The sequence below is a fragment of the Eptesicus fuscus genome, chromosome 7, assembly GCF_027574615.1.
Source record: "Eptesicus fuscus isolate TK198812 chromosome 7, DD_ASM_mEF_20220401, whole genome shotgun sequence".
NCBI lineage: Eukaryota > Metazoa > Chordata > Mammalia > Chiroptera > Vespertilionidae > Eptesicus > Eptesicus fuscus.
Genome location: NC_072479.1, coordinates 52,455,327 through 52,468,176, shown reverse-complemented (window position 1 = coordinate 52,468,176; position 12,850 = coordinate 52,455,327). Strand labels below are relative to the sequence as shown.

Below are 12,850 nucleotides of genomic sequence, written 5' to 3'. Positions count from 1 at the left end.
GAGCAAGAACGCCTAGGTCCTGGGTTCCCTCTGATGGGGGGTGGGGGGGCCCACCTGGGTAGACAGCATGAGCTGAGGGAACTGTTCCCTTCTGGCCTTGAAGGAACTATGATGGTGGCACAAATGGAGAGCTGCACCCCTTGGGATCAGTCAAGGAATTGAGGTCACACCAGTGGCCCCTCTTTTCTATTTGAGCTGCATTTGGAGGTGGTGTAGGGACAGCTCTGTAGCTGAGCATGGCAAGACTGGGGGGAACATCACACTCCTCCAGTGGAGTCCCTGCGTGACCCCACCCCCACCCCCACCCCCACCCCCACCCTAAATACAGACCAGTGGCTGACAGACTTGCACTTGGTGTGCTGGTTTAAAAGGTGAGAGTGAGAACTTTATTGCAGGGGCTGCTGCCACTTAGTTTGCATTCCAAACAGATTTCTGTAGAAGAAACTGGGATGGCTCTCAAGGAAGGTCCCCCAGCAATGGGGGCTGGATTACTTGGAAATGTGGAGCAAGGCGGGGAGTTGGGGAACATAGGAAATATTCTTGTCCATGTGATCGGAGGGAGGTGGCGAGGAAAACCTCCATCTGTGTGGGCTTTTCCCTTCCTGACTTCTCTTTTCTGTTCCCTGGGCTTTCTTGAGAGCCTCAGAGCTGGGAAAGAAAAAAGGAAAGTTAGCATGTTAAAATTCCTTCTTAGCAACTTAGGGAGAGGCTGGGGATGGGATTCCACGGAGAAGGAGAGGAAATAGAGGAGTTTTTCTTTTGTTTCTGGGCTGACTGAGGAAGATGGTAACATTTGTCATCATAACCTTTTACTCTCCCCTTCCCCCCCAGTCCTGGTCAGCTGAGTGTGGAAATAGAGGGATTCCTGCTGCTGTTTTTGTCCATGGGCTTTCAAGGTATCTGCCTCCCAAGGGAACCTCAACGTTCACCTTTAAGTTGGTTTTCTCCATTCTGTGTGCCAAGCAATCCCATTCCCAGTAGTTTCCATCCAGGTTCCCGTCTTTGTTATGTGGGTTGTTGGGTTGGGCATGTGGGAATGGGGCCAGGGGGGTTCTCACTGTCTCTCCTTTTCCTGTCCACCCACCAGGTCACACCACCTACAAGTAGGGAGCAGGGACAGAGAAAGAGCCTGCATGCCATTTCTAAGGTCTTCAGGATCAAAGTGAGCAAAAAGGAGGGTCAAAAATTCTCTCTCCCTTTTTCAAAAGACCGTTTTCACTCAGAGGGGGGAGGGGCAGGTTGTTTCTGTGACCTTGGGAGGAGTGGAAAGAGAACCAAGACTGATGCTTGGTTTAGATGAGAATAATAATGTTATAGAAACTTTCTCGCTCTTCAGTGGGTGCTGGGGATTTGAAAGAGAAGAGGAGACAGAAAGTGAACTTGGGGGAGGAGTTAGTTGGGTGTTGGACTTGGAGAAAGCAGAGATAATACAAGGTTGGAAAGGAACCTAAAGTAGGAGGCACTGATGTTTGTGAAATGGGGGACCCCCCACCCTGAGTCCCTTTCACCCTGGGGGCAGTGTCGTTCGTCCTGTCCAGAATGGCAGCCTGTGGAGGCACCTGCAAGACCAAAGTCACTGTCTCCAAGCCTGTGTGGGACTTCTTGAGCAAGGAGACACCAGCCCGGCTGGCCCGGCTCCGGGAAGAGCATCGTGTGTCCATCCTCATCGATGGCGAGACTTCTGACATCTATGTTCTCCAGCTTTCCCCACAGGGCCCTCCCCCCGCCCCTCCCAATGGGCTCTACCTGGCCAGGAAGGCTCTTAAGGGGCTGCTGAAAGAGGCGGAGAAAGAGCTGAAGAAAGCTCAGAGGCAGGGGGAGCTTATGGGCTGCCTGGCTTTGGGGGGTGGGGGGGAACATCCTGAGCTGCACCGCCCAGGCCCACCCCCGCTCCGAGCAGCCCCACTCTTGCCCCCAGGGGCACGGGGGCTTCCTCCTCCCCCTCCTCCCCTGCCCCCTCCCCTTCCTCCCCGCCTCCGGGAGGAGGCAGAAGAGCAGGAGAGTACCTGCCCCATCTGTCTGGGGGAGATCCAGAACGCCAAGACATTGGAGAAGTGTCGGCACTCTTTCTGTGAAGGCTGCATCACCCGGGCCCTGCAGGTGAAAAAGGCCTGTCCCATGTGTGGCCGCTTCTATGGGCAGCTGGTAGGCAACCAGCCCCAGAATGGACGGATGCTGGTCTCTAAGGACGCCACACTCCTACTGCCCAGTTATGAGAAGTATGGCACCATCGTCATCCAGTATGTCTTCCCGCCCGGTGTCCAGGGGGTAAGGAGACTACCGCCTGCCTTTACCCTTTGTTTCCCTCTCTCCCCCAGCTCCTTCTCTGATCTAGGAAAGCTAGGGGAGGGTGAGAGTGTTTTTGAGATGTGATACAGTTTTGCTGTTTCCACTGTATGCCTTTTGCTATATGACTTCCCACTCAATGCCCTGGAGCTAGGAGGTCCCATGAGGCCCAGCTTTTCCATCCCCCCAACCCCATAGCACACATGAAAATCGGGTATCAGAGGAAGGAATTAAATACTATTTCCAATTCTGTAAAGATGATGGCTCAGGTGCAAGCAGGCACAGCAGGAAGGGATCTAACCTTTCTCCCAGAGCTGGGAGTGTTACTCCATGCCAGACTTATGAGGGAGGAAAACCTTGATGACCGTAGATTCAAATAGAAGTGGTCAAGAGCCTACAGGTGACTTCCTGCTTGACAAAGAGTAATTTCCAGTCCTGCTTTGCAGAGGGATGAGGAAGCTCTGAAGAAGAATAGAAAAATGGAATAGGTTAGGCAGTGGAAAAAGCATTGGGCGTGTCTTCAGGTAGAGAAGGGAAGGCTGAAAGGTAAATTAGCCTGTCTTCACATTTCTGCTGAGTTATCCGGAGAGTAAGGACCAGCTACCTTCCATCACTTCTGGGACTCCATTTGTTGCTGAATTGAGACTTGAAGGATTGAGACCAGGAGAAAGAGCCTCTTAACAATAAGGACTTTGTCCAGAAATAGGCTCCTGCCGCCCAGACCCTAGAGTCTCTCCTTGCCTGAAAGGCTGTCAGCCTGTCGCTGCCCTGTCAGCCTTCGCTGGGTGTGCACAGACAAAAGGCTGGCCAGGGTGAACCTCCATTGGCATTATGGTCTTAAGAGGTCCAGCTACTCACTGCCCACTTCGCTTCCCCCTCCTCCCAGGCTGAACACCCAAACCCAGGAGTTCGGTATCCTGGCACCACTCGGGTGGCCTACCTCCCGGACTGCCCTGAGGGTAACAAGGTGCTGACCCTGTTCCGAAAGGCGTTTGACCAGCGTCTCACCTTCACTATTGGCACGTCAATGACCACAGGGAGACCGAATGTCATCACCTGGAACGACATCCACCACAAGACCAGCTGCACAGGGGGACCCCAGCTGTGGGACACTTCTTCATTTCCCTCTACTTGGCTCCTCCCCTTTGTCTGTTTCCACTGAGAGAACAATTGCCTCTCTCTGGGAGCCTCCTAACTGGAGTGGGCCAGCCCCAAACTATTCAACCATCTCTTCCATCCCAGTTTCTCCTACATTTAACCTGGTCCTGATATGCCCAGTTTAACCTGCAAAAATAAGCAGAATTGGGCTGATTTATCTCGGATTTGGATTACATTAGGGGAGGGAGCAGAGGGCCCACAATGGGGCACCCAGAATGAGTGTGAGCATGGGGATAAGGCTGAACAGCTGACCCTGACCCTCATTTTTCTTTGCTTTCAGGTTTGGGTACCCAGACCCCACCTACTTGACCCGGGTGCAAGAGGAGCTGAGAGCCAAGGGTATCACAGATGATTGAAGGACATCCCTTTGCCAAGGCCCCTGCCTTTGTCCTCCACTAGGACCCAACAGAAGCCTCTGTTCTCTTCTCTCCCTCTGCTCCCCCATACCACACAGTAGGGGACCTGTCTGACTGGGGAGGAGTTCAGAGAGGGATGGGGCAACCCCTTCCTCTGTCCCCACAGGCCAAGTGCTTCAGTGCAGTGTGAGCTGCTCCCTGCTGGCAGAGGCTGTTTCTCAGGCTCTGCTCCCCTCTGGTGTACATACTCCCAGTCTTCCTGCCCCCTCCATTGCCCTTGGCTTTTTCTGGTCTGTCTGTGCTCCAGTGACTAAGCTGAGAAAGGACCTGGGTGGGCAGGGGAGGGGTCTTGAACGCCACTCCCATCCCATACTGCTCCACTGCTGAACTCTGGTGCAGGGGAGGGGGAATCAGCTGGTGTGAGCCCCCATGGAGCGGCCCTGCGTGTTCTTAACCAGTTCCCCATCTACCTTAACCTTGTCCTTTCCTGTGTCTTTGTTTCTGTCCGTCTGTCTCCTGCTCTTCTCCGCCCCCTGTAAGGAGCCTCCTTACCCTGTTCTGGAACTGCCGCCAAACTGTAGCTTTTAATTTAATAAAAATAAAGTAAAATATGCAACTCTCTGCCACACCCGTTCTGTTCTGTGGGCTGGTGGGGGTGGGGTGGGGAGCGGGACCTGCTGAGAAGGGGATGGGGGTGGATGAGGAAATCCCTGTGGGCCTCCCGAGTCTCTGCCGGCACAGGGCCTGGGGAAACGGCATGTACTTAGTGCGATCCACAATAACACGGCGAAGCCCCAGGTCACGCTTCGACTTGGAATCAGTATTAAGAGGGGTTGTTGATGCACTACGGTTGTAGGAAGGAACAACCCTACCCCTTCTGAAAAGTTTGGCTGGGGTGGGAGTGGGGGCGGAGCCGGGCAGGGGGCGGACTCGTCGGCAGCAACTCCCCGGACGCACGCAGGCCTCAGAGCCCCCCAGCTTCCGTACCCCTCGGCCTGAAACTTGGAGCTGGGTAGGGGTCCAACATGAAGCCCCCAGACCGCCCCGCCCCTGGCCGCACTGACCGGATACTGGGGGTCATGGGGGGCATGCTGCGCGCATGCGCCCTACCCGGGCAGGAGGGGGTAAGAAAGGGCGAATGTGGTGGGGTTCGGCGGTCTTTAGGGGGCTTCAGGACGGCTGCACCCCACAACTCAATTTACCCGCAAAAGCAAATTTTGCGGGGCGCCCGCAGGAATCCAAGAGTTCCATTAAGAGGGCCACAGCCATGCTCTGGGCGAACCGTTCCCTCCACCCCAGCCTTGGCGACCCTTTCATAACAATGTGGGTTTTGACAGCGGGGAGAAGGGGAAGGGGAAGGTTAAGGCTGGGCGTGAAGGGCGGGTGCCTGACGGTCATTCTATCCCCGCAGCCTCCGAAGAGAAGCCCCCTAGGGCCGGAGGGGACCGAGCCAGAGTCCGCCTGTACGGAGGGGGATCAGAGAGGGGAGCGCGAACCTGAGGTCCCCGCTTGGGATCCGCTGCCCGGTAAGAAGCTGGCGGTGGGGTGGGGCACAGTTGGCCATCCTGCGCAAAGTGGAAAATTAAGAAAAAATGCTGCCCTTATTAGCATAAAGGTTCGCATCTAATTTGCATGAGACCCGTTTAATCGCTGAGACCTCCACGCTTCTTCTCGCCCTCTAGCCTGCTGTGTGTCCCCCACTCAGCCGGTCCCGCGCCCCCGCAGGCGGAGTGTCCCCGCGCCCCACCCCTGGCCCCTCGCCAGCCCAGGCTCCAGGACTTCGCCTTAATTGGTGATTAGCTTCGGCTGGAGTCCCGGGCCAGGAGGAAAGAAGGGTCGGGTGAGAGGGCGGCACCTGGGCTGTCTTCCCCACAAAGAGCCCCCCATTCACGCACCCCCACCCGGGGGGGGGGGCCTTGTCCACCTCTGCCCAGCTAGGGGCAGCCCAGCTCCAGGCCATCTTCGCACAGGCCAAGGCCGCATCCTTCGGGCTTTCTCCACCGCAGAGGCCGAGTGGCGATCCGCGCAGACCCCACCACGGGCTTAACCCCCACCCCGCGCTCCGCAGTCCGAGCCGGAGAAGCAGGAAGGAGGGGAACCCCCGGGCTGGGGCGCCCAGGATGCGGAGGAGGGGCAGAGGCGCTGGGGACGTGGAGTGGGAACGTGGTGGTGCCTGGGGGAGGGGGGATTGGGGCGGGAACCCGACACTGGCTAAAGGGGGAACGCGAGGGAGAGGGCGGAGCTGGGGCGCAGAGGCCCCTCCCCGCGGCGGCACAGCGGCTGGGCCTGTTATTCGTCTCGCCGCTCGGCCGGGACCCGCGCAGCGCCAGGGACTCGGGGAGTCGCCCCCCCCACCTCCTCCCCTGCCCGGGCCTAGAACCATCCCCAACCCGAGTGGCCGGAGACGGAGCTGAAGCGGCTGCCGCATCCCGGCCCAACCTCTCCCACCATCCCTCCCATCCCCGCTGGACATCTGGACCCTGGGCCCCGCACCGACAGGGCTCCGGAAACCCTCCCCGCCCAGCCCCGCGGTCCGGCCCGCACCGCCCTCACTGCGGAGCCCCCAGCCCTCCTCCAGACTAGACTTCCGCCTCCCCCTGGACGCCCCCTCCCGGTCCCCTCCCTCCCCCCCTCGCCCAGCCTGGAGCGGGGGTAGGAGGGAGGGGGGGTGTGCGCCCTGCTGCGTCCCCGCCCCGCCCCGCCCCCCGTGATTCCCCCTGCATGGCCGGCCCGGGTGGGGGGAACGGGGGGGCCCGGGCGCCATGCGGGAGGGGCACAAGGGGGGTCGCTGTGCCTGTCCCAATGTGATCCGAAAAGTGCTGGCGAAATGCGGCTGCTGCATCGCCCGGGGGGGACGTGGTGAGTGTGAGGTCTCCAGGGCTCAGCGTTGAATGGGGGGCGGGCTGAGGGTTCAGGACTTGTTTGCCCTGGCCCTAGGGATTTAGAAGCTGGAGACTACCTATATTTTCCAGGAAATACTTAATAGATGATCTCTAAGATCCCGTCTGCCTCCCAATTTTCTAGTTAAGGAAATTGGGGAAGGGGCAGGGCTTTCCTGTAGTCAGCTGGGTCGGAGAAAAACCCTCCACCATCCCCTTAGGCCTAGAACCGCATCTTCCCTCAAATCCTTGTGCTAAGATCCTACTTGAGCTCTGAAGAGGGCCAGGGGGGTGGAGGAATGAGGAGCGAGAGGATCTACCAGGGGCTTTCTCAAAAATCGCAGCTCCTCTGTCCCTGAACCCAGGCCAGAAATAACCCAGATAAGCTTTCCTAACTTGCCCTTTCCATTGGGTTTGCGCATGTTGGGGAGGTGGGCTGCAGACAGTCTTTTTTTATGATAGTGATCACTGACGTGGGTGGAGGAGGGGATGGGGGTGGCAGATGTGCTCTTAGCTCTTCCTACCCCCCTTCTCAGAGAATGGTTTGTACCCATTGGAAGGGGGAGGGTTGTAGGAGAGCAGATGGCCACCCCCAGCTTCCAGTGTCTGTCCAGATGGCTGCCCCCACCCCCATATCTGTGCCATGCTCAGGATATCAAGGGAACCTCCACGTATTACTGGGGGTTCCAGGCCTGGGGAGCCAGGCATTTACTGTCCTTCCAAGGGTGCCCTGGTGAAATTTTCTGTCCTGGCTAACTCAAATGAGGACGGTAAGAGAGTGAGCCCTGGGAAGAGGGGCTGAGCATCGGAGAGAGGAGACTCTGAGAGCTTCCTAGGGATCCTGAGTCTGGAGCTAGAGCAATATCTATCACCCCTTTTCTCTCTCCCCACCCCATTAGAATCCTACTCCATTGCTGACAGTGAGGGGAGTATCTCGGCTTCAGCTGCCTCGGGTCTGGCTGTCCCCTCTGGCCCCAACTCCGGCCTCAGCTCTGAACCCTGTTCCCCGGGCCCCCCAGGGCCCATCAGTGGCCTGAGAAGATGGTTGGATCACTCCAAACATTGTCTTAGTGTGGAAACTGAAGTAGATGGTGGCCAGGCTGGACCATATGAGGTGAGTAGGGAACACCACAGAAGCATGTAGGACATCCGTGCAGGACACTGGGAGAGAAGACAAGTTGGGGGCTATTGGTCAATGGGGAGACACAGACACTGTCCCTGACCTCGGGCACTTGACCTTGGCCCCTAGAACTGGATGCTGGAACCAGCTCTAGCCACAGGAGAGGAACTTCCAGAACTGACCCTGCTGACCACACTGTTGGAGGGCCCCAGAGATGAGACGAAGGTATGATGATGAAACGGGTCTGGGGGGCTCCCCTCACCCAAGAGGCATCCATTTGCTTCCTCTAGGATGTTCTTTTCTCTCAGCTACCTGAGGAGGAGAGTCTGTCCCAAGCCCCTGAGAGTGAGGAGGAACAGAAAAAGAAGGCTCTGGAAAGGAGTATGTGAGTGTCCGCACACCCTCCCTCCCTCCCTGCCGCTGCACAGCGTCCAGAAGACTGCCCCTCACGTTTTAGATTTGAGAATTGGAATTTCCTCTGAGGTTGGCTGTGGAAAGGAAGGGGCTTCTAGTCCAGGAGGGAGAAAGTGGCTAAACCAAGGATGTGCACTCCTTTCTTCCCAGGTATGTCCTCGGTGAACTGGTAGAGACAGAGAAAATGTATGTGGAGGACTTAGGACAGATTGTGGAGGTAACTCCCCTTTCCTTTCCCAGCCCTTTCCCTCTGCCCAGGGCTAATTTTAAGAGATGCCTTGCCCAGCTGGCATAGCTTAGGGGTTGAGTGTCAGCCTATGAACTAGGAGGTCATCGTTCGATTCCTGGTCAGGGCACATGCCCAGGGTTGTGGGCTCCATCTCCAGTATGGGGCGTGCAGGAGGCAGCTGATCAATGATTCTCTCTCATCGTTGATGTTTCTGTCTCTTTCTCTCCCTCTCCCTTCCTCTCTGAAATCAATTAAAAAAATTTTTTTTAAATAGAAAAAAAAAGGAAACAAAAGAAAAAATTTTTAAAAGAATAAAAGATGCCTTGATGCTCCGTTATCCCACCTTCCCAATCCCCCTACATCCTGCACTTATTATGGAGGGAGTGTTCCCACCAGGACTGGCCCCACATACCTATGTGCCCACCCCAAACTTCCCACAGGGTTACATGGCCACCATGGCTGCTCAGGGGGTCCCAGAGAATCTTCGAGGCCGTGACAGGATTGTGTTTGGGAACATCCAGCAAATCTACGAGTGGCATCGAGAGTGAGTGGTGGAGCCCTGAGAGCAAGAGGGAGGGGCATTTGTCTGGTTGTCTCAGTGTCCAATCCATGGCCCAGGAGCTATTGTTGCCTGAGGAGGGTTTGGAGAGGCTTCAAGGGGAGCATTACTAGGGCAGACAACCCTAAGTTGCAGGGGTGGGGATATTTGACCTATCTTTTCCCTGCCAACCCCACTAGCTTTCTCCTGGGGGAACTACAGCGGTGTTTGAAGGATCCTGATTGGCTGGCTCAACTATTCATCAAACATGTGAGGCTTGAGAGGGTAGGGCGGGGAGGGGCTTGCGAGTGGATGGGACTGTGGAAGTGCTCTTCCTTTTCACTCATCCTGCTCTTTCTTAAACTTTACACCTCCTAGGAGCGCCGGCTGCAAATGTATGTGGTATACTGTCAGAATAAACCCAAATCAGAGCATGTGGTGTCAGAATTTGGGGACAGCTACTTTGAGGTCAGTGGCTGAGGTACCTTGGGAAAGGAGGGACGGAATCCTCATGAGCAGGCTTTCCAGGCTGCATAACCACTGTGTATCCCTGTCTCCAGGAGCTCCGGCAGCAGCTGGGGCACCGATTGCAGCTCAATGATCTTCTCATCAAACCAGTGCAGAGGATCATGAAATACCAGCTGCTGCTCAAGGTCAGGACCACCTTCCAGCTGGCTGGGACAGCTCTTTCTTCATTCATCTCCTCAGGGTTCCTAAGGCTTCCCCCAGACTTCCTAGAGGCCTCCACCTGTGTCCTGGGGGTGGCTGTGAGAGCTTCTGAGAATGTCCTCATGACTTCCCTGAACATTCTTTTCTGTGTCTTAGGATTTTCTCAAGTATTACAGTAGAGCTGGGATGGATACTGAAGAGCTGGAGGTGAGGACTTCTAGGTCTTCCAGGACACATCACACACACCTTTATCTTCTTAGCCCCCTGGATTCCCCCAGCTCCTTGGGTGGTATAGAGCTGTCTGGTTTAAGGGGAGGCTGTAGGGGGTCAAAACATGATCTGAAGTCAAAACATGGCTCCTTCCTAATGACACTGCTTCTCTCTTCCCTTGCATCCCAGCGAGCTGTGGAAGTCATGTGCTTCGTGCCCAAGCGCTGTAATGACATGATGACCCTGGGGAGACTGCGGGGATTTGAGGTATGGGGATGGAGCAGGAAACCTGAGGACCAGTGCTCTTCTGTCTCAGTTTGAGATTCAGGAAGTCCTTATGGGGAATTGTCCTTTCCTGGTGCTACCCTATGGTTGGTTGGGAGTGTCAGGGGAAGGAGGGAGGAGCAGAGAGTTCCCTCTTTTTTCTTCTTGTTTTTTTTTGTGTTTTTTTTTTTTTCTGGAAGACCACTGTCCTTTGGTTCTAGGGCAAACTGACTGCTCAGGGGAAGCTCTTGGGCCAGGACACATTCTGGGTCACAGAGCCTGAGGCTGGGGGGCTTCTTTCCTCCCGGGGTCGAGAGCGGCGTGTCTTCCTCTTTGAGCAAATCGTCATCTTCAGTGAGGCCTTGGGAGGAGGAGTGCGAGGTGGAACACCGCCTGGATATGTGTACAAGAGCAGCATCAAGGTGGGGAGGGGGCTACAAGGGACGGGTTTGACTGGGATGGGGGGAGGCCTCTGAGAGGATGCCCGGCTCTTGGATTTGTTGGAGGGGGCAGGAGCTAGAGAGGGCCTGAAGAATTTGGGGGCACTATCTCCTATTTGCCAATCCAGGTGAGCTGCCTTGGACTAGAGGGGAACCTCCAAGGTGACCCTTGCCGCTTTGCTCTGACCTCCAGAGGGCCAGAGGGTGGGATCCAGCGCTATGTCCTGCAGACTGCAGATGCTGCAGTTAGTCAGGCCTGGATCAAGCAAGTGGCTCAGATCCTAGAAAGCCAACGGGACTTTCTCAATGGTGAGTTCTCACCCTCTCTCCTCCACATGCTCCCTTCTGAATCCCTTACTGCCCAATCTCCCATCCCTGCCCTCTGACCCTGGCTTCACTTGGTCCCCTATTCCCACTTCTCCACTAATAGCTCAAGAATTGGTAACTCAGCCCTAGCTGGTTTGGCTCAGTGGATAGAGTGTCGGCCTGCGGACTGAAGGGTCCCAGGTTCGATTCTGGTCAAGGGCACATGCCAGGGTTGTGGGCTCAATCCCCAGTAGGGGGTGTGCAAGAGGCAGCCGATCAGTGATTCTCTCTCATCATTGATGTTTCTGTCTCTCTCCCTCCCTCTCCCTTCCTCTCTGAAATCAATAAAAATATATTATGTATATAAAAAAAGAATTAGTAACTCAGAATCCTCTAAAGGTCAATTTACATGGATGACACCTTTGGAGGGAGAGCAAAATGGGAGGATGGCCTGAGCAGAGCCCTGAGGGAAAGAAAGGACCTGTCTCTGCTGTAACCCTCCTTCTGTTCTTCTCTTTGCCCCAGCATTGCAATCACCCATTGAGTACCAGAGACGGGAGAGCCAGACCAACAGCCTGGGGCGGCCAGGAGGGCCTGGGGTGGGAAGCCCTGGGAAAATGCGGCCTGGAGACCGGGCCCAGGTCAGCACACACAGGCCCATCAATGGCTCTCTCCCTTCCCTGCTGCTGTTACCCAAAGGGGAGGTGGCCAGAGGCCCCCTGCCCCTGGACACACAGGTACGAAGAATGGTGTTGCCTGGTTATAGGGGTAGAATGGGGAGGGCCTCTCTTGTTCCAGGATCCCCAAATCCTTCTCCCCCGTATCATTCCTCTTCCACCGCCTTCCTTCTGTCTACTCCTTTCTACTTCCCATTTCTTACCCTCCTCCCTCCACTTTAACTGATGGTCTCAGGTAATCTAAGATGTCTCTCTGGCAAAAGGTGGCTTCACTAGGGGCTTACACTGAAAAGAGAGGAGTCGGGGTGGATTCCTGAACTTTTTTGATTCTCTAATTTGAGTCTTTCTTCAGGCCCTCAGTGACATCCCCCAGATTCCTCGTGACTCTCCTTCAGTTCCACCAATTTCAAACCCTCCCTGCCAGGCCAGACTTGCCAAGTTGGATGAAGATGAGCTGTAACTGGTAAAGACCATGGGGGTGGTGCTGACTCAGCTACTCTCTTCCCCAAGGAACTTCAGGGCAATCCTTCTGGCCCTGCTCCAGAATTCCTCCCTCTTGGTGTATCTGGAGGTGGGCAAGGCTGGGAGTGGTGTCAACTTGGAGGAGGGTACCTAAACTCAAAAAGACTTCTTTCTGTCCCGGGAACACAGGTTCCTTCAGCTCCCACCCCTATGCATGCATCACAGGTCCTCCACAAAAGAAGGATATGTGGGTGGGTGGGAGGGCTGGGGCAAGGGCCAAAATATTGGTTTTGATTTTGTTTTTTTTCTGTTTTCTGAGAATAAAGGTTTTGTTATATCACTGAGGCTACTGTCTTGGCAGAGGGAAGGGGAGGCTTTGGTAGGGTAAGTGGGGTGAAGTGGTACGGAAGAGATCAGCTGACCTCTCAAATCAGTTTGAGCAGGGGCTGGTGAAAGGAGAAGGGCACTGGCTGTAAGATAAAAGCTGACGTTGCTACCTCTCAGTCCAGGCCTGGGACTTGGGGCCACTGGAAACTCTAGATCCTTGATGAATCCTCCACCTTACCCAGCCCCTCTTTCTCTCCCATTTGGCCTCTGATCTAGACCCCCACTGGAAAGCCCAATGTAATGATTGCCCACCACTCCCCCAAAATCCAGACGCTAAAGTACCAAATGCCAACGTACCTTTCCTTCTGAGGCTTCCATGTTCAGCTGAGGTAGAATGGGAAGGTGGAGAGGATGCTGGAGACCACGGCCCCTTCTGCCTCTGGGTCTTCTTATTTTTGCTGTCTGGGAAGTCATAAGGCATGTCCACACTGAACAGGAATGGATTTCTCTTCAAG

The 12,850-nt window shown here is 55.5% G+C and overlaps 2 protein-coding genes and 1 long non-coding RNA gene across 5 annotated transcripts; 2 read left to right on the top strand and 1 right to left on the bottom strand.

The window, feature by feature from the left end:
- Positions 1-360: 360 nt before the first annotated feature.
- Positions 361-2,743, bottom strand: LOC129149780 (uncharacterized). Its single transcript, XR_008556589.1, has 2 exons — positions 2,588-2,743; positions 361-648 (listed from the first exon to the last, which is right to left on the bottom strand). It is a non-coding gene; the product is annotated as an uncharacterized LOC129149780 (long non-coding RNA).
- DTX3 (deltex E3 ubiquitin ligase 3) lies at positions 836-4,411 on the top strand. Of its 2 annotated transcripts, XM_008148705.3 has the most exons (5): positions 836-896; positions 1,088-1,162; positions 1,539-2,268; positions 3,173-3,390; positions 3,725-4,411. In XM_008148705.3, the coding sequence occupies exons 2-5, from the start codon at positions 1,134-1,136 to the stop codon at positions 3,798-3,800; spliced, it is 1,053 nt and encodes a 350-aa protein (XP_008146927.1). In that variant the 5' UTR covers positions 836-896; positions 1,088-1,133; the 3' UTR covers positions 3,801-4,411. The 2 variants fall into 2 exon arrangements, with proteins under 2 accessions (XP_008146927.1, XP_008146928.1); XM_008148706.3 differs by lacking the exon at positions 836-896 and having other exon boundaries at positions 1,099-1,162; positions 1,520-2,268.
- Positions 4,412-4,778: 367 nt separating this feature from the next.
- Positions 4,779-12,254, top strand: ARHGEF25 (Rho guanine nucleotide exchange factor 25). 2 transcript variants are annotated; one of them, XM_008148707.3, is made up of 16 exons: positions 4,779-4,924; positions 5,212-5,326; positions 7,579-7,793; positions 7,929-8,024; positions 8,108-8,184; positions 8,364-8,430; positions 8,883-8,986; positions 9,181-9,250; positions 9,359-9,448; positions 9,541-9,633; positions 9,806-9,856; positions 10,049-10,126; positions 10,345-10,545; positions 10,692-10,872; positions 11,395-11,606; positions 11,899-12,254. In XM_008148707.3, exons 1-16 carry the CDS (start codon positions 4,826-4,828, stop codon positions 12,004-12,006), a joined length of 1,857 nt encoding a protein of 618 aa, XP_008146929.2. In that variant the 5' UTR covers positions 4,779-4,825; the 3' UTR covers positions 12,007-12,254. The 2 variants fall into 2 exon arrangements, with proteins under 2 accessions (XP_008146929.2, XP_008146930.2); XM_008148708.3 differs by lacking the exons at positions 4,779-4,924; positions 5,212-5,326 and adding an exon at positions 6,548-6,659.
- The last annotated feature ends 596 nt before the right edge of the window (positions 12,255-12,850 follow it).